Source organism: Protomyctophum parallelum (genome assembly GCF_964188405.1).
Source record: "Protomyctophum parallelum genome assembly, chromosome: 15".
Taxonomy (NCBI): Eukaryota; Metazoa; Chordata; class Actinopteri; order Myctophiformes; family Myctophidae; genus Protomyctophum; species Protomyctophum parallelum.
The window spans coordinates 34785127-34801676 of record NC_139710.1 but is presented as its reverse complement, the minus strand read 5'-3'; the positions used below and the strand labels follow the sequence as shown (position 1 = coordinate 34801676).

The 16550-nt window shown below is 46.3% G+C and overlaps 1 protein-coding gene across 1 annotated transcript; it reads left to right on the top strand.

The window, feature by feature from the left end:
* Window positions 1–12291: 12291 nt before the first annotated feature.
* Window positions 12292–12786, top strand: LOC310871815 (uncharacterized protein; the record flags this gene model as incomplete). Its single annotated transcript, XM_083783450.1, has 1 exon — window positions 12292–12786. The coding sequence occupies one exon, from the start codon at window positions 12292–12294 to the stop codon at window positions 12784–12786; it is 495 nt and encodes a 164-aa protein (XP_083639576.1).
* Between the last annotated feature and the right edge of the window lie 3764 nt (window positions 12787–16550).

Below are 16550 nucleotides of genomic sequence, written 5' to 3'. Positions count from 1 at the left end.
CCATTTTTTACAAACTCCTCCCCATTTTAACCCCTATAACCCCAAAGCCTAGCCTGCACTGTACCAAATGAAAGATGGCAGATTTACAAGTCTGCATTGCGTCACAATGCGATGCGATGTTAGCATATAGGTCTGCCATAACTCCAATTATACACCCCCCCTCCCTCCCCCCCCACACACACACACAGAATCAGGAAAATTGGCCACCCTTAGCCAATATTTGTAATTTATACTTCTAGGGACATTTGGCCTTCAAAATAATAGCGACGCACGCACGCACGCACGCACACACACACACACACACACACACACACACACACACACACACACACACACACACACACACACACACACACACACACACACACACACACACACACACACACACAATGGGGAAACGCCATGCAGGGCTTCATTATGGTTAGCTTTCCACGATAAAGAAACAAACAGCTGCTTCTCATTGGTGGAGAACGAGTGCTCTTCGTCCACTGTCTTTGTGTTTCAACCGATTGGATTATTCCAATCAACAGTCACCAGGCGGTATAGCAGGTGGTCTGCATTTCAATGGACACTTTCCTTATAGCAAATGCAGGCGTTGTACAGTAGGTGACTATATAGTACTTAAATGTTATCCTGGTCTAGCCAGCCTGCTTTCTGGTCTAGAGGGGGTGGGTAGCCTGGTCTAGCCAGCCTGCTTTCTGGTTGCTCCATTTTTAATGCTCACATTATAAACCTGCTTTAATGACTCATTAGTCCCAGGGTATAGCTGCAAGAGTCACGGATGGGAGGAGGGTTGGGGGATTTTGGAGACCGTACTCTGTGAGCCGGGCCCGTTGGGAGTTTGATTGATCTATTGCAAAACATTTTTGAATAGTTAAAATGGCCAGTCTACAAGCTCACGACGTGTCAATGTAGACAGGCTATAGTTGAACTATTCAAAAATGTTTTTCAAAATAGTATAAAGAACGGAAAACAGGGGTTTAGCGGTGACGAAAATGGAGCCCATATAGTCTTCACACTGCAGAGGCTGGACGTTTGGAGCGTGTCGTCTGCAGCTAATCCGCCTGCGACTACTAAACCCCTGCAGGAACTGCCCAGTATAAATTACATGAACCCACGTCTGCCGCGGTGCAACGCATGCATGCAGCCGTCCCTCTCCCCGCATGCACCGCACATGCACCCCCATGGCTCTATAGTGGTTATGCTGTGATTGCATTGGAACTGGCATTACGATGGCCAGGGAATACTGGAGGCCGAGCTATGGGGTTAAGATCTCCTTCTCCTCAGTGTCTGGGAGCATCCCAGGAGCACAAAGGGAACCTTTTAAGACAGTGATGGTCGTTCCCCTCTGGTGGAGCGGGGGGGGGGGGGGGGTCACACCGGGCCGTGACTGTCACTTAGCCCCGGCTGCATGCCGGCCCCGGCGGGGTGCAGGGTGCCCCGGTTGGTTAGACATAATATGACAGTCCGACAGGCATTAGTCCGACAACACCGTCGCTCCCGACAGTGCGTGGCAGGTCACAAATCACAACCAGTGTTGTTTTCGTCGACTAAGACGAAGAATGTTCGTCGACTACCTTTTCCACTGAATTAAGAAAATTAAAATTAAATTAAAACTATATGCTATGGTGACTAAAACTAAGACTAAATATACTGACAATTTCGTCAACAAATAAAAACTAGACTAAAATGTTAGGAAGGGACTAGTGGACAACAGATCCAGTACAAGTCATTTTACACTTGGTTGCCTGCTGAAAATAGCATATCTACAAGCTCACAACTTGTCGCGCTGTTGTGAGCTTGTAGATCGGCTATTTTCAGCAAGTGTAAAATAAGTCATTATGACGGCAACAAGGCCCGCAAAAATACATTTTAGTCGACTAAATCACATGTAGATTTAGTCGACTAAAACTAGACTAACACTAAAACATTCCAGGTGACTAAAATGTGACTAAGACTAAGTGAACACTATTCAGGAGACTATGACTAAAACTAAAATTGAAATTTGCTGCCAAAAACAACACTGGTCACAACTAACCCTTGGCCGGGTTAAAACTCACCCGTGGCTCCCGATCATGTGTGGCAGGTTAGGACTATAACACGTGGTGGGTTAAAAAAACCTATAACCCATGGCAGGTTAGAACTAACCCCTGGCAGTTTAGAACTAGAACCCGTGGCTCCCGAAATGCGTGGCAGGTTAACACTAACCCATGGCAGGTTAAACCTAACCCATGGCTACCGACATGTGTGGCAGGTTACAACTAACCTGTGGCAGGTTAAAACTGCCCCGTGGCTTCCTGTGAGGGTATAGGTTTAGGGTTGGGTTTTGGGGGCGTAGAGGGGGGTGTCGGACCAATGCCCGTCGAACTCTTAGTACGTCGGACCAGTGTTGATACCGTCGACTAAAACTAAGACGAAACATACCTACCTTTTTTCACTGACGAAAACTAAATGGAAACTAAGCTACTAAATGACTAAAACTAAGACTAAATATACTGACAATTTCGTCAACAAATAAAAACTAGACTAAATGTTAGGAAGGGACTAGTGGACAAGAGATCCAGTATAAGTCAGTTTACACATGGTTGCATGCTGAAAAAGCCGATCGGCCAGTCATTATGACAGCATCAAGGCCCGCCAAAATACATTTTAGTCGACTAGATCAACTGTAGATGTAGTCGACTAAAATCTTCTGATATTTAGTCGACTAAAAGTAGAATAACGCTTCCAAGAGACTATTATGACTAAAACTAAAATCTAAATCAGCTGCCAAAAACAACACTGCGTCGGACCAAACACATGCACCCCAGACTGCCTCCCCCCCCCCCCCCCCCCCCCCCGACACATGCACCCCCCCCCCCCCCCCCCCCCTCCATGCTCCATGCTAGCTGTATTTCAATGCGTCGCTAAACCGCCGCTGTCATGCATGCATGGGGCGGAGACGCGGCCTCTCCCATAAAACATCAAAAGCCTCCGCCGCTATGAAAACACAAGCAGGGAGGGTGGGGGTTTGGGGGTGGGGGGGATTGGGGGGTTGTCAGTCTTTAGACAACCTCTTAAAATGAAAAAAGCCTGATTTATACTTCAGTCGCGCACCAAAAACAATATAGCTCATGCAGATATCTACAAGTTCACAATGCGTCCGGCCGGGACACGTTGTGAGCTTGTAGATCTGGGCTATTGTCCGGGGAAGGGGGGGGGGGGGGGGGGGGGGGTGAGCGCCGCGGTGCGGAACCGTGGTGTAACTCAAAGGCTTAAGTGGCGCTTCCATCACCTGCCACCGTCCTGGTGGTGGGAAGGATGCGGCCCCGCCCCCGGCTCCGTCCTGGTGTTGGAAGGAAGCGGCCCCGCCCCCGGCTCCGTCCTAGTGGTGGGAAGGAAGCGGCCCCGCCCCCGGCTCCGTCCTGGTGGTGGGAAGGAAGCGGCCCCGCCCCCGGCTCCGTCCTGGTGGTGGGAAGGAAGCGGCCCCGCCCCCGGCTCCGTCCTAGTGGTGGGAAGGAAGCGGCCCCGCCCCCGGCTCCGTCCTGGTGGTGGGAAAGAAGCGGCCCCGCCCCCGGCTCCGTCCTGGTGGTGGAAGGAAGCGGCCCCGCCCCCGGCTCCGTCCTGGTGGTGGGAAGGAAGCGGCCCCGCCCCCGGCTCCGTCCTGGTGGTGGGAAAGAAGCGGCCTCGCCCCCGGCTCCGTCCTGGTGGTGGGAAGGAAGCGGCCCCGCCCCCGGCTCCGTCCTGGTGGTGGGAAGGAAGCGGCCCCGCCCCCGGCTCCGTCCTGGTGGTGGGAAGGAAGCGGCCCCGCCCCCGGCTACGTTCGTATTTAATCTTCTGTTGATCCACAATATGGACATGTTGGGCCATTGGGATCCTTTTATTTATAATATGTGGGTTCATTTGAATATGATACCATGCAGAGAGCCTTCCATGGTCTAAACGTGAGAGCGAGACACTGAATTATGCAAAGCATTGTCACTGTTTTATATGTTATATGAATATTAAATGAGTACTAATTAAAGCTATTAGGTTTATATATATATATATATATATATATATATATATATTATATACGTATTATATATGTATTTTATTTTATGATAATGCTTATTTCTGTTTTTGTTTTGATCAAATATTTTGTGTAACTTCTGTGTGGGAAGTGAACGTGATATTGTTTATTTATGTTGTTGGTGTTTTATAATCCCGTAAGGGATGGGTCTTAACGACAAGACACGAAAATAAAAATTCATTCATTAATTTAAAAATTCATTCATACACACACACACACACACACACACAAGATGAATATTTGAGAGCAACATTCTATGTAATTGAAACCACGATATCGGTACATACTGTATATGACTGCTTTTATTTTTTTCTGTTGGCGACAGAATGTATTATTTCAAAGTCAATTACATATAGGACAAAAAAGAAGAAATAACAATATTGATAACATGGACCATGCAGGGAATCCTTTCTCGAATGGGCACACTAAGGCTCCTTCCAGACCTGAGCGGAAAAAGATTTTGCGCTGCAGACAGAAAAAGCTGTGACGTCGTGTGCGCAGCTGTTTTTAGACAGCTGGTGGATGGGAATTAAGCTCCACCTCCGCCGACGATGGAAGCTGAGGAGAGCGTCAGATGTAAGCTGGCCGTCGCGGAAGTCGTCCGCGGAAGTGGAGCATTTTCTCCATCCACCAGCTGTCTAAAAACCCGGTTTTTCGGCTGCCGACAGCCGAAACTGTCGGCAGCGCAAAACGGGTTTCTGCTCTGGTGTGGCAGTACCCTAACAGACGCACGCACACACGCACGCACGCACGCACGCACGCACAGTCGCACGCTGAGATGAATCCTGTATGCATTACATCCAGACTGACATGTCAAGAGCCGTAGATTAACCCATTCTGTATGGGAACCCCTTTTGGTGTTTTAAGCATTATGTTATGCTTTAGCTATTGAAAAATAGCAGATCTACAAGCTCATAGCGCGCCAACGAGTGGCACGCTACGAGCTTGTAGATCTGCTATTTTTGAAAAATCGAAGAGCGACTGACATAGAAGAATTTTTTTTAATCTGATCTCAGGTCAGAATGAAATCTGTCAGGATGTAGAAGACATTTTTTTAATCTGATCTCAGGTCAGAATGGGTTAACTGCCCTCCCCCCCCCCCCTTTATCCTCCTCCTTGGTTCCGTTCCGGGGGGCCACGCTCATTTACATAAACAGATAATCCTTGATAAAATTTTCCATTAGACAAAAAGGTGAAATGGATCAATTTCCGCTGCCAAGATAAATCTCGCGTTTTTACACCGACAGGGTCATTACACAAGCCACATTTCAGAAGTAATGTATTTTTAACCCATTCAGGACGGGGGAACCCCTCTTGGTGTTTTTTTAAGCATACGTTGAAAAATGGGGGGTAGGGGTCCCTGGAACAACATATTCTCAGATGGGGGTCCATGGGGGTCCCTGGAACAACATATTCTCAGATGGGGTCCATGGGGGTCCCTGGAACAACATATTCTCAGATGGGGTCCATGGGGGTCCCTGGAACAACATATTCTCAGATGGGGTCCATGGGGGTCCCTGGAACAACATATTCTCAGATGGGGGTCCATGGGGGTCCCTGGAACAACATATTCTCAGATGGGGGTCCCTGGAACAACATATTCTCAGATGGGGTCCATGGGGGTCCCTGGAACAACATATTCTCAGATGGGGTCCATGGGGGTCCCTGGAACAACATATTCTCAGATGGGGTCCATGGGGGTCCCTGGAACAACATATTCTCAGATGGGGTCCATGGGGGTCCCTGGAACAACATATTCTCAGATGGGGTCCATGGGGGTCCCTGGAACAACATATTCTCAGATGGGGTCCATGGGGGTCCCTGGAACAACATATTCTCAGATGGGGGTCCATGGGGGTCCCTGGAACAACATATTCTCAGATGGGGTCCATGGGCAAATACAGATAATTCTGTGGGTCCTTGACATGAAAAATGGTTGCGCGCCTGCACCACGGGACACATAGAAACAGACAGTATAGGTTTTTCAGAAAACCGTTATAGGATTTAGAAGCCTTTTTTCTTTTTAAAGTAAACGGCCTATCAGGTCTAAACGGGTTAAAAAGAATCGGGCCGATAGCGGCCCTATTTCCCGCTTTCCAATTACCTTTAAGAAAAGCTTATTCTGTGGACAATAAAGCACATTACGGCACAATATGATACAGTCCATAAAGATCAGAGCATTTGATGATGGGAGGTGGGGAGGAGTGAGGGGGTATAGGGGTGCGAAAGCTCAGCATATTTCGGGCGGGCGCGTCACGCGACCCTGCACGGATATATCGCCGACACCTTGCGCTGCGTGTGCTCGCCATGCAAATGTTCCATTATGGCCAGTCCACATACATTAAGAAGCCTGTTGGAGAATAAACAGGCTATCCCACCCCACTAGCGCACGCACGCACGCACACCTTCCTGTTTTGCGCCTCACCCTCATGTCTTTAACCCATTTAGACCTGAGGCTGATAAAAAATAAAAATAAAAGTCTTAATTATAAATCCTGAACCAGGACCCGAGGACCCCCCCACCCCCATCTGAAAATATGTTTTTTCTAGGACCCGAGGACCCCCCCCCGAAGCGAAGATTTGAGAAAGAAAGAATATAATTATATTCCAAGATTTTGGGCCACAATTTCTCTAAAACATTTCTCTAAAAAATAGCAGATCTAAAAGCTTGTAGCGCGTCAAAGGGAGTGCCGCGCTACGAGCTTGTAGATCTGCTATTGTTCAATAGCTAAAAAAACATAATGCTTATAAAACAACCAAAAGGGGGTTCCCGTTCCTGAAAGGGTTAAAGAGAGGGATACAGGGGGGGGGCTCTATAGGTGGGATTGACGGGATGGCGCACGGGGGGGGGGGGAATAAGGTGACGGCGCCGGGTGGGGGTGGGGGTGGGGGTGGGGGGGGTGGCATGGAGGATGGAAATCTCATTAAGTCCTCTTCCACCCCAATCGGTGGCCCTGCCTTCTCGACCTTGAGAACCACCCCCTCCCCAACCACCCACCCTCTCCCTCTCCACCCCCCAGTCTTTAACTCTGCCACGGGTGACTACTGGTTTGACTTGGGGGGGGGGGGAGGGGGGGCATCGTCTGAGTCTGAGAGACTTGACTATTGTAACTCCCTCCTTACTGGCCTATACCGGCATTGCATTGTGGGACTTGTAGTATCATGGTGGTCCGTGCAATATACCAGAGGGCCAGTTCTAATACTAATTAAATATTAGGGCCGGTGTAAAAAAAATAATTGATTGGAATTAGAATCGCGATTCCCGTCAAAATCGATTCAAAATTTCCCCCAAAAAAAACCTCAGTTACAGTTTTCACTACATGGTGTTTGTGATATGAAATGTAAGCTTATACTCTAATCACAGTAAACATCATGTCTTCAGTCATTTTCAAGTTACTGTAGTCAGTGCTAGTCACTTCACAGATCAGCACAGCTGTATTGTAGTATTGAATCGAGAATCATTTTGAATAGACAATCGGTTTGAATCTGAAAAACAAAAAGCTTTAGAATTAGAATGGATTTTTCGATTTTGAATCGAATCGTGACCCCAAGAATCGGAATCGAATCGAATCGAATCGAATCGAATCGAATCGAATCGAATCGAATCGAATCGAATCATGGGACACCAAAAGATTCACAGCCCTATTAACCCATTTTGGGCGGGAACCCCTTTTGGTGTTAGCATTATGTTCTGCTTTAGCAGTTTAGCTATTGAAAAATAGCATATCTACAATATGTAGGTCTGCTATTTTTGAAGAATCGAAGAACGACTGACATAGAAACAGAGCTTTTTCAGAAAACTGTCAGGATGTAGAAGACATTTTTAGAATCTGATCTCAGGTCAAAAAATATCAACCCACGGGCAAAGATAATTCATCCACGGGCCTGATTTGGCCCCCGGGCCTTGAGTTTGACATATGGCGCTGAATAATGTTCAAACTGCATGGATTTGGTAGACTATACTTTACAATAGGGTTTAGTTTTTAACAGCTGTATACGGTGCGGGTATATATGTCTCACATTATCAATTACACATTGATTAATTGAGCTATAAATATGGACTCAAGGCAGACTGTTTCGAGGGCCGGAATGGGGCCGTATGTTGCCCCCGTTTGTGTCAGTGTGTGTGTGTGTGTGTGTGTGTGTGTGTGTGTAGGCTCTGCACACTGCAGAGTTAAGGTGGTCGATATATTAAAACGTTTGAGAACGACTGATATTGTAATTGCATAGCAGCAGATGTGAAGTCCTCATACCGGCTCTGACAGTGTGCGAGTGAGACAGACGGACGGACGGACGGACGGACGGACGGACGGACGGACGGACGGACGGACGGACGGACGGACGGACGGACGGACGGACGGACGGACGGACGGACGGACGGACGGACGGACGGACGGACGGACGGACGGACGGACGGACGGACGGACGGACGGACGGACGGACGGACGGACAGACAGACAGACAGACAGACAGACAGACAGACAGACAGACAGACAGACAGACAGACAGACAGACAGACAGACAGACAGACGACTAACTGGTCGACTAACTAGTCGACTAACTAGTCAACTAACTAACTAACTAGTCGACTAACTGGTCGACTAACTAGTCGACTAACTAACTAACTGGTCGACTAACTAGTCGACTAACTAGTCGACTAACTGGTCGACTAACTGGTCGACTAACTGGTCAACTAACTAACTAGTCGACTAACTATTCGACTAACTATTCGACTAGTTAGTCGACTAGTTAGTCGACTAGTTAGTCGACTAACTAACTAACTAGTCGACTAACTAGTCGACAGACAGACAGACAGACAGACAGACAGACAGACAGACAGACAGACACACTCCAACCGCGATGGAAGCGATTCCGGGTCCTCGATGTTGGATCCAGTCCCATTCCACCGGTGCTGGATCTCAACCCTATGGTCCCACACACACACACAGAGAGAGAGAGAGAGAGAGAGAGAGAGAGAGAGAGAGAGAGAGAGAGAGAGAGAGAGAGAGAGAGAGAGAGAGAGAGAGAGAGAGAGAGAGAGGAGAGGAGAGGAGAGGAGAGGAGAGGAGAGGAGAGGAGAGAGGAGAGGAGAGGAGAGGAGAGGAGAGGAGAGGAGAGGAGAGGAGAGGAGAGGAGAGGAGAGGAGAGGAGAGGAGAGGAGAGGAGAGGAGAGGAGAGGACGAGAGCGAGAGCGAGAGCGAGAGTCGAGAGAGAGAGAGAGTTCACATCCATTATTACACACTTTAAGCCAGCCTAATATGCACACATCAATCTGATGATGCTCCGTGATGATGATTCTCACAACAACACTCCAGCAGCATCCACAGCTTTTCTGGTGTCATATTATTAATACTTGAGGTTAAACAAAACAAAACATATCCCTTGAGAAAAGAATCCACTTTCAAAGGGTTTGGCTTTATCTCAATCTGCTTTCCTCTGGCGGTAAAGCATGGAATGGAGTGTGATCCACCTATCCAGTCCCATCCATGCATCCAACTGTCTGATTGTCCGCAGGTTCCTTTCCTGTCATTTCCTAACCCATTCTGACCTGAGATCAGATTCTAAAAATGTCTTCTACATCCTGACAGTTTTCCATTCTTACCTGAGATCAGATTAAAAAAATGTCTTCTATGTCAGTCGCTCTTCCATTTTTCAAAAATAGCAGATCTACAAGCTCGTAGCGCGCCACTCGGTGGCGCGCTATGAGCTTGTAGGTGGCTTGTAGGCTTGTAGGAGCTTGTAGGTCATTATGGATCAATAGTGTGGACCTAGACTGTTTTTCGTCTGTGGCATTGTTGTTCTGTTCTATGGTGGACTATATAACTTTGAATACATCATGAATAACATCGCCTGATTGGTGCACTGTTCACTGTTGGCCTGCTGCATGCGGTGGTGTGAGGTGAGAGGAGAGGAGTGCAACCTGGCATGCTGGGAGATCTGACGTCTCTATGACTGAAAAACACAGAGGTACCATAGCACCCCCTGCTGGTCTGCAGACTGAACTGTAAAAAGCATGCAGTCCAGCTCAGTGACTGCTACTCATTCATTGCCTGTTTCATTTGCACTAGGCCTATAAGTGTGCATGCGTGATTGCGTGTGTGCGTGCGTGCGTGCCTATACCATACATACTGGTACAGTACAGACAGAGTTATGTCACGGCTGTGCAGTAATTCATATGTTGGGAGTTGTAATAATCAGGCTCCATCCAATTGAAGCATAATATAAATATGATATAGCCTATGCACGCACGCACGCACGCACGCACCCACCCACGGACCTACCATATTGGCCTGAATATGACTATGGTTTTTTTTACTAGTGTATTATTGCTACCAGTGTTTATGTCTAGGATATAGTATTGTATATAATTGTATGTAAATACCTAAATTCATTGAATACATGTCATGGACCTCAATGTGGGTCATCTTTCTTGGGTCATCCTTTTAGAGGCCCGCCAAAATACATTTTAGTCAACTAAGTCAACTGTAGATTTAGTTGACTAAAATCTTATGACATTTAGTCGTCTAAAAGACTAAAACTAGACTAACACTAACACATTCCAGGTGACTAAAATGTGACTGAAACTAAATGAAAACTATTCAAGAGACTATGACCAAAACTAAAATAGGAATTTGCTGCCAAAATATTGATTCTATCTATCTATCTATCTATCTATCTATCTATCTATCTATCTATCTATCTATCTATCTATCTATCTATAAGCTGTATTGGGTTTGTGCTTGAAATGTACTGTAGTTCAGCAAACTGTTAATAAATATTTCAATCAATCAATAAATCAAAGCTCAAAACGCTCCGCAGACGAGTTTTGAGTATCTGCTATTTTTCCAATTTTCCAATTGGAATCATGAAAAGTAACAAATGCACCACGACACATGAATTCCACACCCCCACAAGGAGTGCAGTGCCCGGTGTCGAGTCAGTCGGACCCACGGTTGTCCAGAACCACCACAAAAGGCCTCTGCCCGGGCTTCATATATGGACCTCGCCCGTTCTGACATCACAACACTCCATATTTGAGCATGCCTGACATCACAACACTCCCTATTTGGGCATGCCTGACACAGAACTCCATATATAGGAATAATGGGACACAGAGAGACAGATAAATAAATCTCCATATATGGGCATAAAAGGGACACAGACAGATGGGTGGAACGGGTACTCTGAAATGGGTACAACGGGACACAGAACTCCATATATAGGAATAAAGAGATACATAGAGACAGATACAAAAATCTCCATATATTGACGGGTATTGCATAGCCGGATGGGGCATGCATGTCTAACTTGCATCGTTCCGAGTAGGCCAGTGCCCAATGGGCACGACTCTAGTTTTTCAAATGCAGTTAGTTAGTTAGTTACCTACTTAGTTACTAGTAGTTAACTTAAATACAAATACATTGGACATAAAAAAGACAATACATATATCTTTGTTTTTAGTTCAATGTTTGTTTTAAAAACGCCATTGACAATGAAGGGAAAGTTTATGTTTATCTATTACGTCAAACATGAAATGCCAATAAAAATAAAGATAATTTAATGTTTGTGTTAGCACTGTTTGTTTTACATCACTATTAGGGCGCTTTCACACCCAAAGTTCGCTTAGAAGGTCCGGATCAAGGACCAAATATTTGCATTTTGATTTTGGTCCGTTTGGTGTTCACACAGGACTTTGTAAAGCGTACCAAATATGTATACCAACCGAACCAAAGGGGTAAGCGGACCATGGTTTGTTTTAAACGAACAAGACATGTCCGGTGTTAAAGTGCCCTTACATCACCTAAACAACTTTAGTTAGACTTTAATATATTAGCACCCCTCACTTCACAGGGGTGTGATAGTCATTAAGCTTCTAGTATAGACTGAAGTAATTAATGCTTGCATGTTTGGAATTGTAAGAGCTGAAATCAATAATACATCAGTTATTGAGAGATTTGGCAGGAGCCGCCACTTTTGCAAGGATGCCTGTGCAAATCGGCATCGCAGGAATGCACTGACAACTGACAGCATGTGACATCACACACAACACTCTGGTCAGACTATATAGGACGGCGAACGTGACTTCATAGTGCTTTGTAAATAAACAACAGACGTCGAGGGACGGATAGCGAGGTAGCGACAGAGGAGAGACAGAGAGGCGAGAAAGAGGAGAGAACAAAGGAGTAAGATAGAAAACAAAACAAAACAGCTTGAAAAGTCAAGTCACCAGGTGTAATCAAGATGAGCAACGACGAGTGCTTCGGATGTGGCGAAACGGGCCACTGGATCAAGAACTGCCCCAACGCCAGCAGGGGGCGGGCCAAGGGACGCGGTCGAGGGAAGGACGTGATCTGCTACCGCTGCGGAGAGCCCGGTCACGTCGCCAACTTCTGCGTGCGGCCCGTGGACGCTTGTTTCAACTGTGGCCTGGAGGGACACATCTCCCGGGACTGCAGGGAGCCCAAGAAGGAGCGAGAGATGGTCTGCTACACCTGCGGCAAGGCGGGACACATGGCGCGGGACTGCGACCAGGCCAACGAGCAGAAGTGCTACACCTGCGGAGGGTTCGGACACATCCAGACCGGCTGCGAGAAGGTCAAGTGTTACAGGTGCGGAGAGATCGGCCACGTGGCCGTTCACTGCGGCAAGGCGGCGGCCGAGGTCAGCTGCTACATCTGTCACAAGTCGGGTCACATGGCCAAGGAGTGCACGTCCACCACCGTTGAAGCTAGCTGAACCCTGCTAGCATGCCAAACCACCCACACGTCCCCGCCTAAATATTTACCGCATGAACCCTGTAAGATGTGAGACTCTTAGGGCCGATTCATACTCCTATTTTAGAGCCGAATCAAAGTGGGTTCGGTGCTGTAGAGCCTACAATTTGACGTCATTTGAGGTTCGGGGGGGGGGGGGGGGGTACCATCCTAAAGTCGGCTCTTCGGTGCTACTGAAAATGTCTGACGAGCCAAAATCATTTCGGCACTACAGCGCCGAAACAGCGGTAAAATAGGAGTATGAGTCGGCCCTTATGACCTATACTTTTTTTTTCTGTCATCTTGCAAACTGATGCTCAACACCACATTTCCTGTGTACATTTCCAGTAGGCCAAGAAGTACCATCTAGTCTTTTTTAACTCAAATATAGACTGGCCACAGGAAGTCTGAGATCCACTATAAGTTCAATTACATTCAATAATAGGTTGTATCTCCCCAGTAAAGAATCTGCTTAAACCAGAGGTCGGAGAAAGGGAGAGGATGAAAGGTGGATGCGAGAATGGACAACAACAATAATGGAGAGAAGAGAGATGAGGGATAAAAGATAACATCCGTTATAATAACAGTCAGCAGTCAAATTCCATGGAAACTGCAGCCAAGGGGGTCTGCAATTGAGATCCATGTGAGCCTGCGAAACGAGAACAAAAACAGGGAATGGAGACGAAGAGGGGATGAGATGAGATGGAGAGGAGGGGAGGAGGAGAGGAGAGAAGGGATGGGGGATGAGAGGACAATGGAAGAGGAGAGAAGAGATGGAGACGGAGAGGGTGGAGAGAAGGGAGAGAGGAGGAGGAGGAGGAGGAGAGGCGAGCTTGGTCCACCAGCAATCTATGCCTATAGCAGCATCTATCTATATGGGCTAGTTAGACCAGGCCCTAACCAAATTAAAAAGTAGCATTAGAAGGAACCACAAGAAGGGCTATAAAACTAGGCTTATAAGGCACAGCAAGCTCCAAGATCTGGTGGTGTCTGACCATAATAAACTTTGTAGGAGACATTTTATTCCATTCTGTATTTTGCAGGGAACCAGTGCAGTAAAGAGAGCATATATAATTATATATGTGTTCTACTAGGTCCCGGTAGTACAGTGCAGTACAGTAGAGATACCAGGAGGCCAGCCGTCTTTAAGAGGAGCTGTGTGTCCAGAGATAATCTCACAAACTGACAAATGTTTTTTGCACATTGCCAGTAGGTCAAAGAAGTAGCCTCCCTCCACAAATTTTCGTCACATACAACATTGTATGCTTTTAAAAATGTTAAAAATATATATTCTGTCGGTGTATGTGAATTGCGGTATTTGTATGAAAGTAGCATGGAAGATGTTTTTATTTTATCTTATGTGGAACATACAGGATGGACAAAAAAAAGAGAATCTCCCTATGGGGACAACAAAAAGCACATCTTATCTACTTCATTATGCCAATACAGCTCCAATCGGGCTGAAACCTCTCGCCCATATTTTGAGTCGTACAGTAACTGATGTCATAGATGACTGTCATCACAGTTCCACCACATGAAGTCCGAAATCCTCGTCGTAGCTATATGACATTCCCATTCACTTCCCTTCATTTAGTGGGCTTTGGGAGCCCAGTATGTTATTGTTTGTTTATTTATTTCATATTATTAATTTCATTTTATTTATTACTTTTTATTTTATTTTTTTTCCTTTTTCTTTCCAGAGCCTGGACTTTCATCATTTTTGAGGGCCACTATAGACCCTCCTATACCCAGGTGTGTGTGTGTGTGTGTGTGTGTGTGTGTGTGTGTGTGTGTGCGCGCGCGCGCTGGTCAAGAGATGCACGCACGTCCACAAATTGCAACGGGTGCAGGATCCAAAAAAAAGACTACAATAAAGGAGAGAGGAGATCCCCACGTCGTTTTAAAAGCTCCCAAAATAATGTATTGACAACAGAGCGGATTTTTTTGTCCGCTTTTTAAACGTGCAGATCTCCTCTCCTTTCTGTGTTTGTTGTGTGTATCCCACAGCGATGATTTGATTGGCTGAGCAATGTGTGAACCCCATAGTCGATGATTCGATTGGCAGAGCACGGGATGTGATGTATGATGATGTATGTAATCGATGATAAGAGCACGGCCTCACTTCACACGAATGTGATTTTTTTTGTTAACAATTAAACTTATATATTTTGGCATAATGACATCTATTGGAACCAGCCAAATCAGAGCAAAGAAGATATACAGCCAGAGAACAGAGCCCTTTTTCCACCAAAATAACCTTGGTTCTAGCTAGAACTGGTTCCATTCTAGATTATTGGTGGTGCTTTTGTAACGCTCGGGATTCAAACTCAGGCCTCCCGCGTGAAAGTCCAACATCTTAACCACTAGACCAAAGGGATACCTCCCTGGACCAGGGGAGATATTTGACTTTTGAGGCCATCAGGCAGAGGCTCTGAGCCACTGCTACACTTTCACGAAACCGGCCCACGAACCGTCTTGTGTTACACCAGTTTAACCCATTCTGCACGGGAACCCATTTTGGTGTTTTAAGCATTATGTTATGCTTTAGCTGTTGAGAAACAGCAGATCTACAAGCTCTTGTAGGACTGCTATTTTTCGTGAGAATCGTGAGAATCGTGAAAATGTGTCGCAAATCTTTTAATATATATTATTTTAAAGCCAATGTTTTTAACTCAAATATTTGCTTCTGGAGTGTCCCTGGAACTAGATATTTTCAGATGGGGCTCGACGGCCAAATACATATAATTCTAGGGGTCCTTGACATGAAATAGTTTGAGCACCACTGAACATATTGTAGAAACATACTGTAGGTATTTCAGAAAACTGTCGGGATTTTGAAGACAAAACAAAGTTTCAAATTGTGAGCACCGATAGCCACTCCTATGCACAGCTTTGTGCATATATATATCTGTCCATATGAGCCTGGAATCAATGACTGGCTGATGTAAGAGCCACTCACTTCACACGTGTGAATTGATTTTTTTATGTTGTTTTTTCACTTGCTTTTGCCATTGTTTATATTGGCATCTGCATCTTCCAACCTGTTGAAATGCCAACTTTCAGGGCAAGAAAAACCAAGACATATTTGGTTCCAGCTCATTTAGCGTTCTGAGTATATATTAATAGAGACAGCACCGGATTTCTCCTCCCATCCACTCGCATTAAGTTGCTCAAAAGTGCATGAGGCGATTTCACTCCTCCTTCCGGGTAGGAACCTTTACAGTCTATGGTAGGAACAGAGTGCATTCTGGGATGGATTGGGCCAAAACACATGAATGCGCTGCCGTTGACTATCATTGCACGCGTTCACGTATGAAACAGCGTTCATGCGTCATCATGAACGTGCACAATGATAGTCAACGGACCAGCGCGTTCATGTGTTTGGGCCAGCGCTGCAATACCAAATTTGGCCACTATGTCCATTTCGCCTCAGGGTTTCCTCCGGGTGCCGTCTCTTCATATATACTCTAAGTTCTGAACCAATTCATTTTCAATGGAAACAATCTGAACAGGTTTCAAATTAGACAGGAGAAAGGGGGCGACGACAGAGACAGAGGGCTATTATACCTAAACTTATTTGCCTTTTTTAAGTGGCGCAAACCACTTCCTTAAGTGAGTACTGTATGTGTGTGTGTGGGTGCCTGCCTGCCTGGCTGGGTAGAGTACCAGGAGGGGCACTGTTGTGCCAGAAACAGAGAGAGAGAGAGTGTTGCACTTTAGAAATAGAGGAATGGAAGCGCTGCTAAG